This window comes from Heterodontus francisci, chromosome 4 (genome assembly GCF_036365525.1).
Source record: "Heterodontus francisci isolate sHetFra1 chromosome 4, sHetFra1.hap1, whole genome shotgun sequence".
NCBI lineage: Eukaryota > Metazoa > Chordata > Chondrichthyes > Heterodontiformes > Heterodontidae > Heterodontus > Heterodontus francisci.
The window spans coordinates 172,451,114-172,469,263 of NC_090374.1; the positions used below are offsets into that span (position 1 = coordinate 172,451,114).

Consider the following 18,150-nt stretch of genomic DNA (forward strand, 5'->3'; position numbering starts at 1 on the left):
AGAATAAGTACACGCTGTGAACCTGAGCTATGGGGTTTATCTGCACTTTTTAAAAGCATAAATTATTGCAAAATTGAAATGAGATTTGTTTTCTTTTGAAATTACAGAACTAAATATGTAAGTATTTTATTGGTGCAACCTTAATATGAAGCTGGCGGGGAAATCAGGAGAGCAGGGGTAATTTCTCTGTTGTGACGACTGACCGCTCCTGTCAAAGCCCCCAATCTAAGTATACAATTCTGATTGTGGTGGGACCAACGCACTGATGATTCAATCCCGTCGCTCCACAGATCACCTAACATATCATTTAAAACTTTCCAAATTAAAGACCCAGCCAAATTCTACCATCTAATAACCCCCAAATGAGGCTAACCAAACTAGGTGTCTTTAAAGGAATAAATTAACTCTTTAATTAGAAGAACTAAATTCTTAAACACTATGAAGATAGAAACAACATTTAAAATAGAAAAAATTAGAGTCCTTGCAAATTTACAGTCTAATGTTGCTTGACGTCCTCACAGGATATTGCTCAAAGTCTTCACAGGATGTTGCTCGAAGTCCTCACAGAATGTTGCTTTCCTTCTCCAGCAAATTTCAACAGTGAATGACTTGCAAACACTTTCACCAGAATCAATCTGACTTTAGAGTATTTGAGGGATAAAAGATTGTCACAGTCTAACTTCCCTTCCTTCAGTTTAAATTACCAGAGATCCCTGTCTTGCCTTGATGTTTTAGAATTTTGAGAGATAATAATTAAACAGACTAAATTCCTATTCCTTCAGTTTAAATGGTTGAGAGCTCTTTTTCCAAGTGCTGACACCACAGCTGTGTCTTCTGTGTCTCTGTCAGCGTGTGTCTGTTAGAACAACTGTCTTCCACTAACAGCCAGTTCAAAACTGAATTGTAACAAATGTATCGCATGAAATTCACTCCCAGTGGCTGTTTCCATGGTATCGAGAATGGACCCTTTGAATCCCAGTCTCCAAATGGCTGTTTCTAAGGTAATGAAAATGCACCTTCCTATAATTCCTGAGGCTTGCTGATTATTACAGCAATACTGATCCCTTGCAAGCCTGAAAGGCAAACCACATATTCCAAAAAAAAACTACAGGACCATGACATCTCCACCCCTAGTGGAATGAAACTCCATTCCTGAAATGCATTTCATTACAACGGGTAAAAAAATACAAATTGAAAAAACGCTAACATTTTTTTCAGCATTTACAGATATACACATTTCTAAAAAAAATGTTTCGACTACAGCAACAAGTTCCACCAGAACATTTCAGCTTTAAATTTTCAAACAGTTGTTCCAGTAACCTATTTTCAATTTCCAAGCAGTCTTCCAATTGTTTTGTGTTTTCCATCCAAGTGTTCTTATTGTCCATCACCTCAGCCAGGTGAGCTACACAGCTAGGAGCACTGACCACTACTGGGTTCACTATTCTCTGAGACGTTTCTCGAGTACCCCTTAACCTATGTAGCATCACTTGACACTGGAAAACCCTGTCCAATGTAAGAGAAGCTGATTTCTTCTTACCCTGGGGTATCAAAGGAATTTTACAGTATCCTTCCAACACATCTGTCTCTTTAAGACACATTGTGTTGCCCACTCTGTCCATACAGTTCTTTAAATGAGAATTTGGGTAGGAATCTGCCTTTTTTACCACAGTGGCTTTTCTAGAATCTATGCAAATTTGAGTCATTCCACCAGGTTTAGTCATCAAGACCATCTGCGAATTCCAGCTGTCCTAACTAGGTTCATCTAAGCTGCCCTTCAGCATGCATTGTACCTCTGCTTCCACTTGGGCCTGTCTGTCTGGACCCAAGCAACAAGGATGTTGTTTTAAAGGAATGGCTCCTCCTTTTCCCACATCATGTGTGGCTAAGGTTGTACATCCTGGTTTATCCCTACAAACTTTTTGAAACATTGTGAAAACCCTAGTTAGGACTTCACACTGTTTTGCCTCTAAGTGTAAAAGCCTATTGTTTAATTTTCCTAGCCATTCTGCATTCACTAATGGGATAGTCGGAGGTTCAATCTGAAAATTTCCTAGGCCTACTTCTGCCTCATCCTCACTATCCTTTTCCTTCTTCACAGTCCCAATTACCTGACATACCTGTACTGGCTTACCCTCCTCCCTGCGGTAATATGTTTTGAGCAAATTAATGTGACACAATCAGTTCTTCATCTGGCGATCAGGGGTGTCAATCAAGTAATTTACCTTACCCCCTCTTCTGATCACTCTATATGGGCCACTGAACAATGCTTTCACTGGTTCTCTCTGTGATGGTAATAACAGTGCCGCAGTGGCTAGCTCTGCAGCCTCACAGCTCCAGCGACCCGGGTTCAGTTCTAGGTAATGCCTGTGCGGAGTTTGCAAGTTCCTCCTGTGACTGCACAGGTTTCCTCCAGGTGCTCTGGTTTCCTCCTACATGCCAAAGACTTGCAGGTTGACAGGTAAATTGGCCATTGTAAAAAATTGCCCCTAGTGTAGGTAGGTGGTAGGAGAATTGAGGGAAGGTGGAGATGTGAGAGGGAAATATGGGATTAGTATAAATGGGTGGTTGATGGTCAGCACAGACTTGGTGGGCCGAAGGGCCTGTTTCGGTGCTGTATTTCTCTATGACTCTAACACTGATACCTCATCCCCTGGTTTTATGGCAGCTTGTGGTTTTCCCACCATTTGACAGGTGTGGCATGCCCTATAAAATTGTCTCACATCCTTTGTGAGACCTGGTCATAAATAATGTTTGCTTATGCGTGATTTGGTCTTCTGAATTCCCCTATGTCCTGAAAAGGGAATGTCGTGTGCTAACCTTAATAATCCTTGTCGATATTTAGGTGGTACCACTATCTGTTCAACAACTGTCCAGTCTTCGTCGGCAGGTCTATGAGGCAGTCTCCATTTCCTCCTCAAAACCCCGTTTGCCATATAATAGCCTTCTGGAACTCCTTTCACCTCAGCTTCTGACAGAGCCATCTGTGCTGTTTGGTAGATCTCTGGATCAGCTTGCTGTGCTGCAATGATAGACGATCTGTTAAACATATAATTTGGATTATCTAAATCCCCAAATAAGATTTCAGATGCCTGATTATCTATTTGTAGTGCCCCTTTTATCTCCGACAATGGATCCTGTTTAGCCATTACTCGGGTAACTAAACACGCAGGAAATATTCTCGGAACTTGCTTCTGTAATTGCTCCGTTTCCTTAATTTCACATGGTTCCTCTGTAACCATAGGAGAGACTGATATTTTTGATCCTGCCAAATAATTTCCTAAGAGTAAATCAATTCCTTTTACTGGTAAACTGTGGACAACACCTACAGTTACTACCCCAGTTATTAAGTCACTCTCTTGGCGTACTTTATATAAAGGTATGGGTATACACACCCCGCCAATTACATTAACTAAAACTTTAGCGTTCAAGGCGCTCTCTGGTGGAAACCTCATATCTTTCCCCAGCAAGACTGTTTGGGTTGCTCCTGTGTCCCTGAGTAAAATGATAGGTTTTCCTGCCTCACTTACAGGATACGGAGTTACTCTCCCCTTTAACAAAAAATCATTATAACTGTCAGGTATTTTATTCTTAACCTCTATGCTCCTCTTAGTTTTAGTATCTGGTTTCACATTCAAAGCTGTCATTAAAGCTATAGCCTGGTCTGCTATACTCGCAGTCAGAGTCTTTTCCTCTGCACTAACTTTGCATACCCCAACAAGTCCTATGGGTTTACCTTGCAATTTCCAGCATTCTGAACGAAGATGACTCATTTTGTTGCAATAATAACACTTTGGCTTGCGAACCTCACCTCTACCCTCAACACCTTCCTTTCTGACCTGAGGAGGTGATCCTGGGGCATTCCCAGCTGTTCCTTCTTGTCCCCGGCTACTTGCCTTCCTTTCACTCTCCTACTTTCTATCCTTCTCGGGTTTATGGGGGTGACAGACAAAATAGGTTGGCTTATTCACAAGCTCAAAATCATCAGCAATCTCTGCTGCTTGACTAACTTTCAAAACTTTCAGTTTATCTATATGAGTTCTCACTACTGAAGGAATGGAGTTTTTAAACTCTTCTAAGAGAATCAATTCTCAAAGGTTCTCATATGTGGTTTCTATGTTTAATGCCTGTATCCAACAGTCAAAATTCATTTGCTTCACCCTCTCAAATTCTAAATATGTCTGCCCAGTCAATCTCTGTAAGTTCCTAAACTTCTGACGGTAAGCTTCAGGGACTAACTCATACGCGGAGAGAATAGCCTTTTTTGCCATCTCATAATCTGCAGAAGCCTCTTCAGAAAGCATGGCATAAGCTTCATGAACTCTGCCTACCAGTCTGCCCTGCATGAGCAATGTCCAGCTTTCTTTCGGCCATTTCATCTATTTGGCTATTTTTTCAAAAGATATGAAAAATGCCTCTACGTCCCTTTCCTCGAACTTAGGAAGAGCCTGTATAAATTTAAACAACTTCTTGTTGGGTCCTGATCTAAATTCAGATTCTTCCTGACCCGAATTTTCCCTGGATTTAAGACTACCCCTTTGTCTTAGTTCCATCTCTTTTAACTTAAATTCCCTCTCTTCTCTTTCACTCTCTCTCTGACGTTCAAGTTTCCTTATTTCTAACTGAATCCTAGCCAATACCATTGCATCACTCTCGGACCTACTACTTTCATGTCTTTCGTATTTGCTTTCTTGTTCCCCGTATTGTCCCTCATCTGTATTACCACCATCATCTTCTTCCACCAATTCCAGATGTTCGGCTATTATTTCAATTATCTCTGCTTTTTTGGCACCTGATTTCAATTCCAACCCCAATTCTGCTGCCAATTCTTTTAATTTGTTCTTAGTTAGTTATCAAGTCACTCAGGGAAACATTCTGCTAAACCAACAACTCTGCTACAACCACGAATGCCATTACAATGGTATAGATTGTACCTTATTATACAAGACACCTGGTTCTTTTAATTTCTTTGTAATTGGTGTCAGATTTAGATCTCATCAAGTTTCCAATTGATAAGATTCCAGACTTGAGAGCAGTTAATCTGATGCCAAATGCAAGACCCCAATTTAAATATGTTATCCCAGAGACAAGTAATTACTATGATTCCAAATGTAAGCCCTCCAAATTTGTCTGATTCTGACCCCAGATGCGAGGCACCGAATTAAATATGATTCAACTGCAAGCGAGCCCCCAATTAAGATATGATTCAAATCCAGAAACCCAATTAATATGTGATTCAAATCTTGAGTGAGCCCCCAATTAATATGTTATTCAAATCCCGGACGAGTCCCCAATAAATATGAAGTGTGAGGTGATGCATTTTGGGAGGACTAACAAGGCAAGGGAATATACAATGGATGGTAGGACCCTAGGCAGTACAGAAGGCCAGAGGGACCTTGGTGTACTTGTCCATAGATCACTGAAGGCAGCAGCACAGGCAGATAAGGTGGTTAGGAAGGCATATGGGATACTTGCCTTTATTAGCCGAGGCATAGAATATAAGAGCAAGGAGGTTATTATGGAGCTGTATAAAACGCTAGTTAGGCCACAGCTGGGGTACTGTGTACAGTTCTGGGCACCACACTATAGGAAGGATGTGATTGCACTGGAGAGGGTGCAGTGACGATTCACCAGGATGTTGCCTGGGCTGGAGCGTTTCAGCTATGAAGAGAAACTGTAAAGGCTAGACTTGTTTTCCTTAGAGCAGAGAAGGCTGAGGGGGGACATGATTGAGATATACAAAATTATGAGGGGCATTGAAAGATTAGATAGGAAGAAACTTTTTCCCTTAGCGGAGGTTTTTAGTTTTAGTTTTAGAGATACAGCACTGAAACAGGCCCTTCGGCCCACCGAGTCTGTGCCGAACATCAACCACCCATTTATACTAATCCTACACGAATCCCATATTCCAATAACATCCCCACCGGTCCCTATATATTTCCCTACCACCTACCTATACTAGGGGCAATTTATAATGGCCAATTAACCTATCAACCTGCAAGTCTTTGGCATGTGGGAGGAAACCGGAGCACCCGGAGGAAACCCACGCAGACACAGGGAGAACTTGCAAACTCCGCACAGGCAGAACCCAGAATCGAACCCGGGTCCCTGGAGCTGTGAGGCTGCAGTGCTAACCACTGTGCCACTGTGTCGCCCAAGTCAATAACCAGGGTGCATAGATTTAAGGTAAGGGGCAGGAGGTTTAGAGGGGATTTGAAGAAAAATCTTTTCACCCAAAGGGTGTTTGGAATCTGGAATGCACTGCCTGAAGAGGTGGTCGAGGCAGGAACCATCACAACATTTAAGAAATATTTAGATGAGCACTTGAAACGCCATAGCATACAAGGCTATGGGCCAAGTGCTAGAAAATGGGATTAGAATAGTTAGGTGCTTGATGGCTGGCACATACACGATGGGCTGAAGGGCCAGTTTCTGTGCTGTATGATATGAACCATTTCTGTCAAAGCCCCCAATCTAAGTATATGATTCTGATTGTGGTAGGAGAGAGACACTGATGATTCAATCACGTCGCTCCACAGATCACCTAACATATCATTTAAAACTTTCCAAATTAAAGAAAGACCCAGCCAAATTGTACCATCTATTAACCCCCGAATGAGGCTTATCAATCCAGGTGTATTTCAATCAATAAATTAACTCTTTAATTAGAAGAACTAAATTCTTAAACACTATGAAAATATAAACAACATTTAAAATAGAAAAAATTTGAGTTCTTGCAAATTTACAGTCCAATGTTGCACATTGGATGTTGCACAGGATGTTGCTTGAAGTCCTCACAGAACGTTGCTTTCCTTCTCCAGCAAATTTCAACAGTTAACGACTTTCAAACACTTTCAACAGAATCAATCTGACTTTAGAGTATTTGAGGGATAAAAGATTGTCACAGTCTAACTTCCCTTCCTTCAGTTTAAATTACCAGAGATCTGTTTGGTTTGATGTTTTAGAATTTTGAGAGATAATAATTAAACAGACTAAATTCCTATTCCTTCAGTTTAAATGGTTGAGAGCTCTTTTTCCAGGAGCTGACACCACAGCTGTGTCTTCTGTGTTTCTCGAACAAACTGTCTTCCACTAACAGCCAGTTCAAAACTGAATTGTAACAAATGTATCGCATGAAATTCACTCTCAGTGGCTGTTTCCATGGTATCGAGAATGTACCCTTTGAATCCCAGTCTCCAAATGGCTGTTTCTAAGGCAATGAAAGTGCAACTTTCTATAACTCGTGAGGCTTGCTGGTTCTTAGAGCAATACTGATCCCTTGCAAACCTTAAAGGCAAACCGCATATTCCGAAAAAAAACTACAGGACCATGACACTATCTCAAGGTGATAAAGGCCGGGGTTAGGATTTTCATACCAGTGTGGAGAGATGAGGAAGGGGGAATGAACAATATTTCAGTAGTCGGGTGTGAGTTTTTGCAAGCTATAGATAGCATCACAGCCAAGGCTTTGTTCTCTCCTGATGTCTATGCATGTGCGTTTCAAGCAGTGGTCACTGTTGGCGATTTTTCTATCCCCAATCCAGGAGGATTGAGCCAAACACGAGTGCTCCTTCTGCCATACCAGCCAACAGTAACCAACTCAGCATCCTGGGGATCAAATCTGGTTTTTTTCTGGGCTGTCTTGGCTATTCTTTGCTAAGGCATCAAGAAGCACTTTTAAAATATTTAAATAGCTGATTATGGTTTATTAACCGTTTAAATCTTTCTTTTGGAAAGCATAATAGAACTGAATTGACATGGCTAATTGAAATGACAAGCTTGCTTAAGCACCCAAAGTTAACTGTTGCCACCTGCACAGATTCTCTCTCTTCTTTCAGTTCAGTATTACTGTATTCGCTGCTCACTATACAGCCTCCTCTACACTGGAGAGACCAATTGCAGATCTGATGATCACATGGCTGAACAGCTCTGTTCAGTCTGCAAGCATGACCCTGAGCTTCTGGTCGCCTGTCATTTTAATTCTCCCCACTCCAAACCAACTCTGACATCTCTGTCCGTGGTGTCCTGCACAATTCCAAAGAAGCTCAAAGTAAGCTCCAGAAACAGCACCAACTATTTCCATTCAGCGCTTTACAACTTTCTGGACTCAACATTGAGTTCAACAATTTCAGATCATAACTACCGCTCCCATTTTTTTGGACTGCAGCTGTTGATAATGGTTCTGCTATTGTCATTTACACCTCCACTAGACCATCTTTTCTTTCTTGGCCCATTACCACCCACTTTTTGCACCATCATCCCTTTTGTCATTTAATCACTCCTGCATTCCACCCTATTACAGACCTTCCTTTTTTTTTTAACTCTCCTCCCTTTCCCTGCCTCTGTATATCTAAAACCTTTTATACCTCTAACGTTTGCCAGGTTTGACGATAGATTATCAACCTGAAACAGTAACTCTGTTTCTCTCTCCACAGCTGCTGCCTAACCTGCTGAGTATCTTCCAGTATTTTCTTGTTTTATTTCAGCTCCTTTACCTTGTCAGACTCAGAACTCCTTCAAGGTAGCACTTTCTCAATAATGTTAGTATGCACAGACTAAACATAAATATTAAAATAATCAATGTAAAAGCAGACATAATTAAAGTATGTTAAATGTAATTATAATTCTTTGTATTGTTGGATCTTTTTAAAGGTACTAATGGTGAGAATCCCATTTATGGGGCTGAACTTTACAAATGCACCACCAATCTTGCCGTCCGCTTTAAAGATGGCGGTACACATGCGCAGACTGCCTTTCGTGGAGCCTCCATGATATTTAGCGCGGCAGCTCATTTTAATAGACAAGGCACGCCACCACCCCCCCCCCCACCCCCCCACCCCCCAAACCCCAAATGACGTGGAGGGGGCGGGATTTCCAGCACCGGTATCGGTGTTGGGTCAGGTGAGCATCAAGTGCTGGTGCCCTATTTAAAGGGCAGCTAGCAAATGATTGATGCTTCCACTGCCAGAACAGAGCTACTGAGAGAGCTCCTTGTCTGCAGAAGACTGATCTATGTGTGGACATCCCAAAAGTTTGAAGATTGTGTCAGAGGGGTGCTCCAGGGTGGCCCCATGGTTCAGTAATGCCTCCATGCTCACTCTGCTCCAGGCTGTGCAGGCAAGGTGGGAGGTCCTCTTCCCCAGCGATGGCAAGAAGAGGCCCACTTGCCTGACCAAAGCATCCTGGCTGGAGGTGGTAAAGGAGGTCAGCAGCCGTGGGGCCATTAGGCACGATTGGGTCCAGTGCCGAAAGAGGATGAATGATCTGCTGCGCTCCGCAAAGGTAAATGGCACTTTAGATCAGGGCTCCACTGAACCTGGGTGTGCCAACAGAGAGTGGCATATGTGTGCCACTGACAAGCCAAAGACATGGCAGTTGGGCAGGAAGGAGTGACAAGAATGGAAGAATGTATGATAGAACTTACCCTTGCCTGCTGCTCAGAGAATGGCATCTACGTGAGTGGCTCAGTCAGTAGTGCACACCAAGAATCTCCCACCTTTGTGTCCAGCATCCCTCTTGTGACCTGTGTCGTGCTGTTGATTTGCCATTCTTAATATCTGCCTCCTTGCTCCTCCAGGCGAAGAGGGCACACAATGCAAGGGAGGCCATTCATACCAGTGGAGGCATGCCAAACATCAGAAGGCTCACAGACGCTGAGAAGGAGGCCATGGAGACATTGGCTAGCCATGTGGAATGCTCATTCGGTGACACAAACCTCGGGGTCCTGGGTGAACATACATCCATCTGATATAAACAATGATCACCGTGAAATTGTTGTTGTGTGATACAATGCTGTTATAATTGTGAGATGTGCAACATCAAGACTGACAGTGTGCTCTTCCCATTGTATCTTCCAGTTCAATGTTCTAACCCAACCCAGATGGCCCACAACACCTCCCACACCTCGGAGGAAGAGACATCTTCCGAGGAAGCAGCGTCCCATGACACTAACCCACCTTGCACCAACGCAGATACTGTCACCTCGGTAGGTATCCGTTTGACCTTAGAGTCCGGGTCAAAGCTGGTGAGAGCACTGCACACGTGCCTGAGCAACTGACTGAGGCTGAGAAAGCCGATGCCCCTGAGTGGCCAGGCCCATGCTGAGCACCAGGCTACTGATGATCCTCTATTGTCGACAGCACAGGGCATGCCGGAGCTTCTGCAGCAGTCTTAGCAACATCTAGCGGAGATGCTACAGGCCGTGCACAGCCTTGAGCAGACGATTGGGGAGTCCATCCAGGCCATGACAGTTGCCATGTCCCAGGCGTATGAGTGCATGGCTTCATCCATTGAGATGGCAGCGGCCCTCTTGGTGAGCCAGATTCCAGTAATACGTGCTGACCTGCAATCCCTTACCGCAGTCATGACATCCGATCAGCAATGGCAAGGCGAGAGATGGACCAGGGGCATGGAGACTGTCCTTGTCCCTGGTCCTTTCTGAGAGAGGAGAGGGGTCCAGATGAGCCCTGAAATGGAGGAGGCGAGCCTACGCACCATATCTGGCCTCCCCCTCCACGTGATGCTAATGTAAATGCCCGTCCATCAGCCGATGAGTCAAGCTCCAGCAGCCACAACGTCTGAGGAGAATTCTGCGCTGACACAGGATTGCCCCAGCCAGCCGAGCCCTCCAGGCCTTGTGCGCACAGAGGATGACTGGCAAAGTCATCCACAGCCAGAGGGCAATCAGATCAGCAGCCTTCCTCCAGTCAGGTTGCTAGCACAGAGGTGACACCGTGAAGGAACACCTACAAGCGTTTAAAAAAAACAGACACATGGGAATGCATGGGTGGCACAACAATGTAAATAAGTATATCATTAAATGTTCTTCACTAACATGTGTGTCGTTTTTACTGTGTGAATGTGTGTGCCAGCATGTCTCATCCCTTTATATCATTGGCATTTCAGAACTGCCAATATATGGAATAATATCTTCGCCATGCCACCATTACTCATCTGCGTATCCACGGATGCAGTAACATGGACAATGGCTCAGTCTGCTGCTATCTCTAATGGTTGAGACAAAGATGGAGCAGATGTGAACTGCTGCACAACGGGTGAGTGAGGGTGCTGTGTGACTTTCAGAGCTCATGGTGCTTCCTATGGAGTGGAGAACCTTTGATCAATAAGACGCTAACGTGCATCCCTAGCTCACTGCTCAACCTGTATGCGGTGCCTGGATGCTTTCTGTCCTCCCATGTGTCTTTCATGCTGTAACTCCTCAGCATCCTCATCATCTGAGGAGGAGTCCTGCTGATGTCTCTCCTCATCTTGCAAGGCCTCACCCATGTTGAGTGCGTAGTTGTGCAGAGCACAGCAAACAGTAACAATACAAGCTACCCTTTCTGGCTTGTACTGCAGGGCACCACCCGATATATCCAGGCATCAGAAGCGTATTTTCAGCATGCCGATCACCTGCTCAATGGTGGCTGTGGCTCTGTGGCTGGTGTTGTATCTCTCTTCTGCAGCAGTGGTGGGGTGTCTCACTGATGTCAGGAGCCATGTCTGCAAGGGGTTGCCCTTGTCTCCAAGAAGCCACCACTCCAGCTGAGCCAGTTAAGTGAACAGCAATGACACCTGGGATTGGCACAGGATGAAGGCGTCATGGCAGCTGCCTGGAAAGCAGGCACAGATCTGCATGAAGCACTTCCGATGATCACATACCAGCTGTATGTTGATTGAGTGGAATCCCTTATGGTTTATGTATTTAGCTGGTCGCCCGGCGGGAGCCTTGATGGCCACATGGGTGCAGTCTATGACCCCTTGTACCCGTGGGAATCCTGCGATGGAGCTGAAACCGATGGCCCTCTGGGCCTGGCTCTCAGGGTCCATCATGAGGCCAACATAGTCACCAGCCCTCCAGAACAGGGTATCCCACACTTCAAAAGGCCATTTCCCGCCCTCCGGTGGGTGCCTGAAATGATGCAGAGGTGTAGAAACTGAGAGCCGCTGTTACTTTGAGGGCCACAGGCATAGGATGCCCATTGAATCCCATGGGCTTCAGGTCATCGTTGAGCAGGGCACAGAGATGTGTCACCGCGCTCTTGACACCCGCAGTCGCGTCTGACACTGGCGCACTGACATCTGCAGGTATGTCATGCAAGACCTGTAGATGCGTGGCGATCTGTAGTGGCGAGCTCTCCTTGGGGGCTGTTGCTGCTCACAACTGGGGGCCTGCACGTGGGCTGCACCTGCCTGTTGGTTTTGTCTGTCGTGCATATGGATCCTCACGACAAGCAAAACAACAAATATAGAGTGAAACATCTCCATCTGCAAGTTGCAATTGCACTCGGTTCCTTCACTTCTTCGAAAGTACCTAACAGGGCAGAGATTGATGTTGACTGGTACATCAGGTGCTTTCATGCAGCAACTATGTGGCATGGCATGGCATGGCATTGCCCGTCTTAGCTCCCAATAAGAGTGGCACAGCATGACCACATTCAGTTGTAACAGCTGCATCGATTGGCCCACCAGCCAGATAACCTTTACAGGCCTACCGTTTCTGGCACTCTCCCCACATACATGTAACTGGAGTGCCTTGCTCCTTCACTCACACAATCAATGGTACAGAGCGGACAACCTTTACGGAGGATGGGTACCCAGTACCTCCCTACACATCTGCAGAGTCGTGCACCCGGTAATACCACTCACGCCCCACCTCCCTTCATGCTTGCAGAGCTGCGCCCCCTGTAATACTATCTCCCCTCCCACCTCCGTGAAAACGTTTGAAGAGTTGTGACCCATCTCGCAACACTTAACTGCAAAGGCTCTGTTGACTGCAACCGCTGTCCCGCCGGTTTTTATAAGTCGGGAATGAGACGGCATGTGAGAAACGCCCGTTCACTGGAAGATGCTGAACAGAGATGTTAGAGGCAGCAGGATACATAATGAGGTGAGGTAAGTAGCACTTTGAATATCTAAATTGGGGTACCACCACCGAGCGGTGGGGGGGCCGTTCTGAGGTCCTGCCACCATCAGGAAATGGGGCGGCGCCTTCCCGGCGTCAGGGAACGTGGCGGGTCTCTACCGGAAGTATTTTCCAGGCCCTCCTGCAATGGCCGCTGACATCATGGGGGGCTGGTAAAATTCAGCCCATGATTTTTGGTTCTGTGTTCTATACGACTTCACATTGATAAATGCACTTTCGCAACAGCTGTGGTAATTTTTGGAGCTGATGTACAGTATGACTGCAACATGAAGCTTCCATTCATAGGCGTAGAATATATCAGTTATATCACCAATAAAGATACCTTTCCAGACATTTCAAAATTATAAAGGGAAGTAGCTATCTTGTCTGATCAAGAAAAGTCAATGGGCTGAATTTTATTTCCCTGCCGCCAAGAGCAGCGGCGGGCAAAAAAAAAGCGGCCCGCACACATGGGCTGTGCGCTGCCACACCACCACGATCTAGCATACGGCGGCTCATTTAAATACGCAGGGCGGCGGTCCGCCACCACGTGGCAGGGCTGTCTCGGCGATGCCGTGAATGGCGTCGTCTGCCTCTGCGCAGGTGCTGGCGCCATTTTTAAAGGGCTGCCAGACTGCATAGTCGAACCCTGTACCCTCCCTACCCACTACACTGTAAATAAATTTCTGACCCGTACCCCGCAATACAATGAAAGTAAATGATTGTCCCATTAACCCCCCCCCCACCCCACCCCCACCACTTCTCCCCCCACAACTGCACAAAGTGCAGAGGTCACCCCTTCCCCCACCACACTAGAAATGCAGAGTTGACCCCGTTCCCCCCACCACTACCTTAAAGATCCTAAGTTCTCCCCTTCCCCACCTCGGTAGTGCCAGCTTTCCCTGGACGGGAAAGTAAAGGTGCGTGAGTCCTGCCCATCGCGCGCAGGATCGCTGGTAAGATCGCAGTGAATGGTATTTAAATTTATTCATATCATTTATTATGATATTTAAAGTTGAGTTCCGTCGCTGAGCAGTGGGGGATGGTGGGCCGCCATGGAGCTTCGCCGCCACTAGGAGGATCGGGCCCAGCAATCCCGGCTTCGGGTTCCGTGGTGGGCTGCTGTGAGCTTCCGGCACCCACCACCCACCCCCCCACCCCCCCACCCACCCACAGAGCCTGACGTCGGGAGCTCAACAAAATCCCGGCCTATGTGTGAAGTTTTTCTGTGGGATAATCTTCCAACAATCCATTGAAACACAGAGGTAAATAATTTTTTTATTTTCCTGAACTGTTTCACATAATTTCAAAGATTGTCTTCCTTTCTTTTCATGACCATTACACAGTACAAAAACTAACATATTGTCTTGCGGGACACAAATCATTTGGTGAAACTGAATTACTTCAATGGGGAATGCCTTGTAACATCTAGAAAGTTAGCAGGAAATCTCAGTTGCCAATTAAGCATTATTGACAATCCCGGAATGTTAACATAGAGAGACACTCACAGTTGCTGATAGAATTATTACTCCTCAGTTCTATATTTTCTAGCAAGGGAGTCATCATAAGAATTCTACACCCTTCCGACAGTTTTGTAATTGGGCTCTATCTAGGAAGTTCAAACTAATTCTATCTAACTTGCACAAAGTCCCGTTCATCTATCACCCCTGTGCTCGCTGACATTGGCTCCCAGTCAAGAATATCTTGATTTTTAAAATTCTCATCCTTGTTTTCAAATCCCTCCATGGCCTCACCTCTCCCTATCTCTGTAATCTCCTCCAGCCTGACAACATTCCGAGATATCTGCGCTCCTCGAATTCTGGCCTCTTGAGCATTCCCATTTTTAATTCCTCCACCATTGGTGGCTATGCCTTCTGCTTCCTAGGCCCCAAGCTCTGGAATTCCCTCCCTAAACCTCTCCACCTCTCTTTCTCCCTTTAAAACACTCCTTAAAAGCTACCTCTTTGACCAAGTTTTTGGTCATTGGACCTAATAACTCCTTATGTGGCTTGGTGTCATTTTTCTAATGTAATGCTTCTGTGAAGTGCCTTGGGATGTTTTATTGCATTAAAGATGCTATATAGATATAAATTGTTGTTATTGAAGTTAAACTGTCAGTATCATTTCAAACTGGGTCATGCATCCAAACTGATCATACTTCCTTGAGGGAGAAAAGTAACTAAAGTTTCAGTATCTATTGATGAATCGGGGAATTTTTGGATAAAACCAAAAATTTAGGAATATTTCTATTTAATAAAGCCTTGTATGCTGGACATACACATGCATAAATAGAATCAGGTATGGTGAGAGTAAATGTAAGTATTTGCAGGTGAACTTTCCCAACAGGTGAAGATTGTTGACAAGTGCATTGTGTCATGCAGACCCCCACCTGCCAAGAATGAGGCATATTAATTTTGTCATATGAATATTGATTTTAAATTGTTGCTGGAGTGAGGAAATGACTTGTTAAACAGATCAGCCGTGGCTGGAAAACACATTTACATACTAAACACAATGCTTGTGCAGACAAAGGACCATTCCCTGACACATTCAACCTGACTTTCATCACCAGACCTCGAAGGTGAGGAAGCTCACATTCCAGGATGACTGCTAAGATGGCCAAATCCATAAAGAGACGTGGTCAAACCAGCTAGTCACATGATTAACCTGCTGGACAACCTTTTTTTTAACTCAGAGAGACTGTTTGCTCCTGGACTGAGAAGACCTCTCCTGCCTGCTCCCATCTCTTTCTCACAAGCCTCTGGACTCACTGAGGACACATGAACCGCTAGAGAGAAAGGTCTCCTATATCAAACAAGGTTTAAGAAGAATACTGGGCCCCAATGAAAAGCAAGACCTACCTACAATCAAGGACTCTACAGTGAGCTCTAAGAACCACAACCAAAACCATCTTCAGATATTGCCTCAAACTTTTCCACTTTATTTCTTCTGCTCTTTTCTGTCTCTATCTGCATGCGTGTATCGTGTATGCATGCTAGCGTGGGCGTGTCATGTATCCATAGGCGTTAACTGAATTCGGGTTAAGTTTAATAAAGTTCAACCATTTTTCTTTAAACCTAAGAAAATCTGTTTGGCCAGTTTCTTTGCCTTACAATTGGAAAGCAGTGAACAAGGATTCACTAAGGGGCAGCTAAAAACACACTGTGTTTAAAATTAAACCTTGTTACAGTAAGACCAGGTAAAGGCTGAGAGGGAACCCTAGACCCCTTCTCACCTGGTCATAACAATTGGAAAAAGAAAAGTATAAAGCAGAGCTGTCTGCATTTGTTCTCTACTTATCCCGCTCACTAATAAATCCAATATGAAATTCAGGAGAAACCTCTTGGCTAAAAAAATGTGGAACTTGCTACCAAAGGAAATAGCTGAGGTGGTACACTGAAGGTTCACTGGATTGGTTCCTGGGACAAGAGGGTTGTCCTATGATGAGAGGCTGAGTAAATTGGGCCCATACTCTCTGGAGTTTAGAAGAATGAGAGGTGATTTCATTGAAACATATAAAATTCTGAAGTAGCTTGACAGGGTAGACACTGAGTGGTTGTTTCCCCTGGTTGGGGAATCTAGAACAACAGGGACACAGTCTCAGGATAAAAGGCCAATCATTTAGAACTGAGATGAGGAAACATTTCTTCACTCAGAGGGTTGTGAATCTTTGGAATTCTCTATCCCAGAGGGCTGTTGATTCTCCATCGTTGAGCATATTCATGGTTAAGATAGACAGACTTTGGATCTCTCAGGGAATCAAGGGATATGGGGAGCAGGTAGGAAAGTGCAGTTAAGGCAGAAGATCAACCATGATCGTGTTGAACGGTGGAGCAGGCACGAAGGGCAGTATAGTCTCCTACTCCTACTCCTTATGTTCTTATTTAAGGGAATCTAAATAAGTACATGAAGGAGAAAAAAATAGGATACACTGATAGGGTAATATGAAATAAGAATGAGCTTTTTTTGTGAATCAAAGGTATTCTCAGAGATATTGGGGGGATGGGGCAAAAGCATGTGTATGGAGTTAGGCCACAGATCAGCTATGATCTCATTCAATGGCAGAACAGGCTTGAGGGGCTAAATAGTCTTATGTTCCTATGACGGAAGAGGCTTGCGTTGAGCATAAACACCAGCATAAACTAGTTGGGCCGAATGGTCTGTTTCTGTGCTGTACATTCTATGTAATTCTTTGAAACTTTCTGGTCTGCAGGGAGAGTTTCCCTCTTACTTTAAAAATGCTCTTTCCCCTTTCTTGGGTTTCCCTGTATTATGCTTCATTAATGAGTGGGAGATTGCAGGGGTTCAATTTCACATCCTGCCACTATATGGCACATTGCTACATCAAGAAAAACAAAGCAAGACGTCAATGTGTATTGAAGCTCTGATGTGTTGTACCATATACTGACAGGACGTGAGTTTACACCTGCAATAATGAGTGCTTTGGCCTGATAAGGGTACTATCATTATCTTTCCTGTGTAATAACAACTTAAAGAATTCTATGAACTTCAAATGCGTTGATATTTTACAAGTGCAGAACCATTTGTTGTTCGAATGCTGCATTTTCCCCGGGCACATCTTCTGCTTGGAGTTGCAGAATCTCTGGTATTTCCACACCAGCTGGCTTTGATTCTCCAGGTTCATCTAGAATAAGGGGGAATAAATGCAGTATTTTAATCTCATTGCCAAGGTACAGTACAATAAGCTACCTCCTGAGGAATGTTATAGGAATTTCAAATGCTTTTGTTGATTCTTGTAAGAAAGTGCCGTAATTATTTCAGGAGCTGTACAGTCCACCACATTGGATTCCTATGGGTTTTATTCTGTAAATTTTACCGAGTGATCCTAAAGGGTTCACAGACCTGTAAGTATGCAAGAACATAAAAAATAGGAGCTGCAGTAGGCCATTTGGCCCTTCGAGCCTGCTGCACCGTTCAACAAGATCATGGCTGATCTTCTACATCATATCCATCTTCCCGCACTGTCCCCTTATCTCTTGACTCTCTTGGTACATAAAAATCTATCGACTGCTGACTTGAATATACTCAATGACTGAGCATTCACAGCTCTCTAGGGTAGACAATTCCAAAAAACAAGATAAGTACTCAGACATTCACATTTGGCACACTTTACTCGAAGTGCAATGACTGCTGTCTGATTGGACTAATTATGTTGAGTGTTGGTTGAGCATGCCCTGAAATAAAGTAGACGGAATCTTTGACAGTAAGCTGATCAACTCATAGCT

At 44.5% G+C, this 18,150-nt stretch overlaps 1 protein-coding gene across 2 annotated transcripts in view; it reads right to left on the reverse strand.

Annotated features, from left to right (window-relative positions):
• Positions 1 to 14,170: 14,170 nt before the first annotated feature.
• Positions 14,171 to 18,150, reverse strand: part of hemgn (hemogen) — a 29,681-nt gene continuing 25,701 nt past the window's right edge. For both annotated transcript variants that reach the window (XM_068030544.1, XM_068030543.1), the window contains exon 4: positions 14,171 to 17,549. In XM_068030544.1, coding sequence (XP_067886645.1) covers positions 17,431 to 17,549 — 119 coding nt within the window. In that variant the 3' untranslated portion in view covers positions 14,171 to 17,430. The remainder of the gene's footprint in view (positions 17,550 to 18,150) is intronic.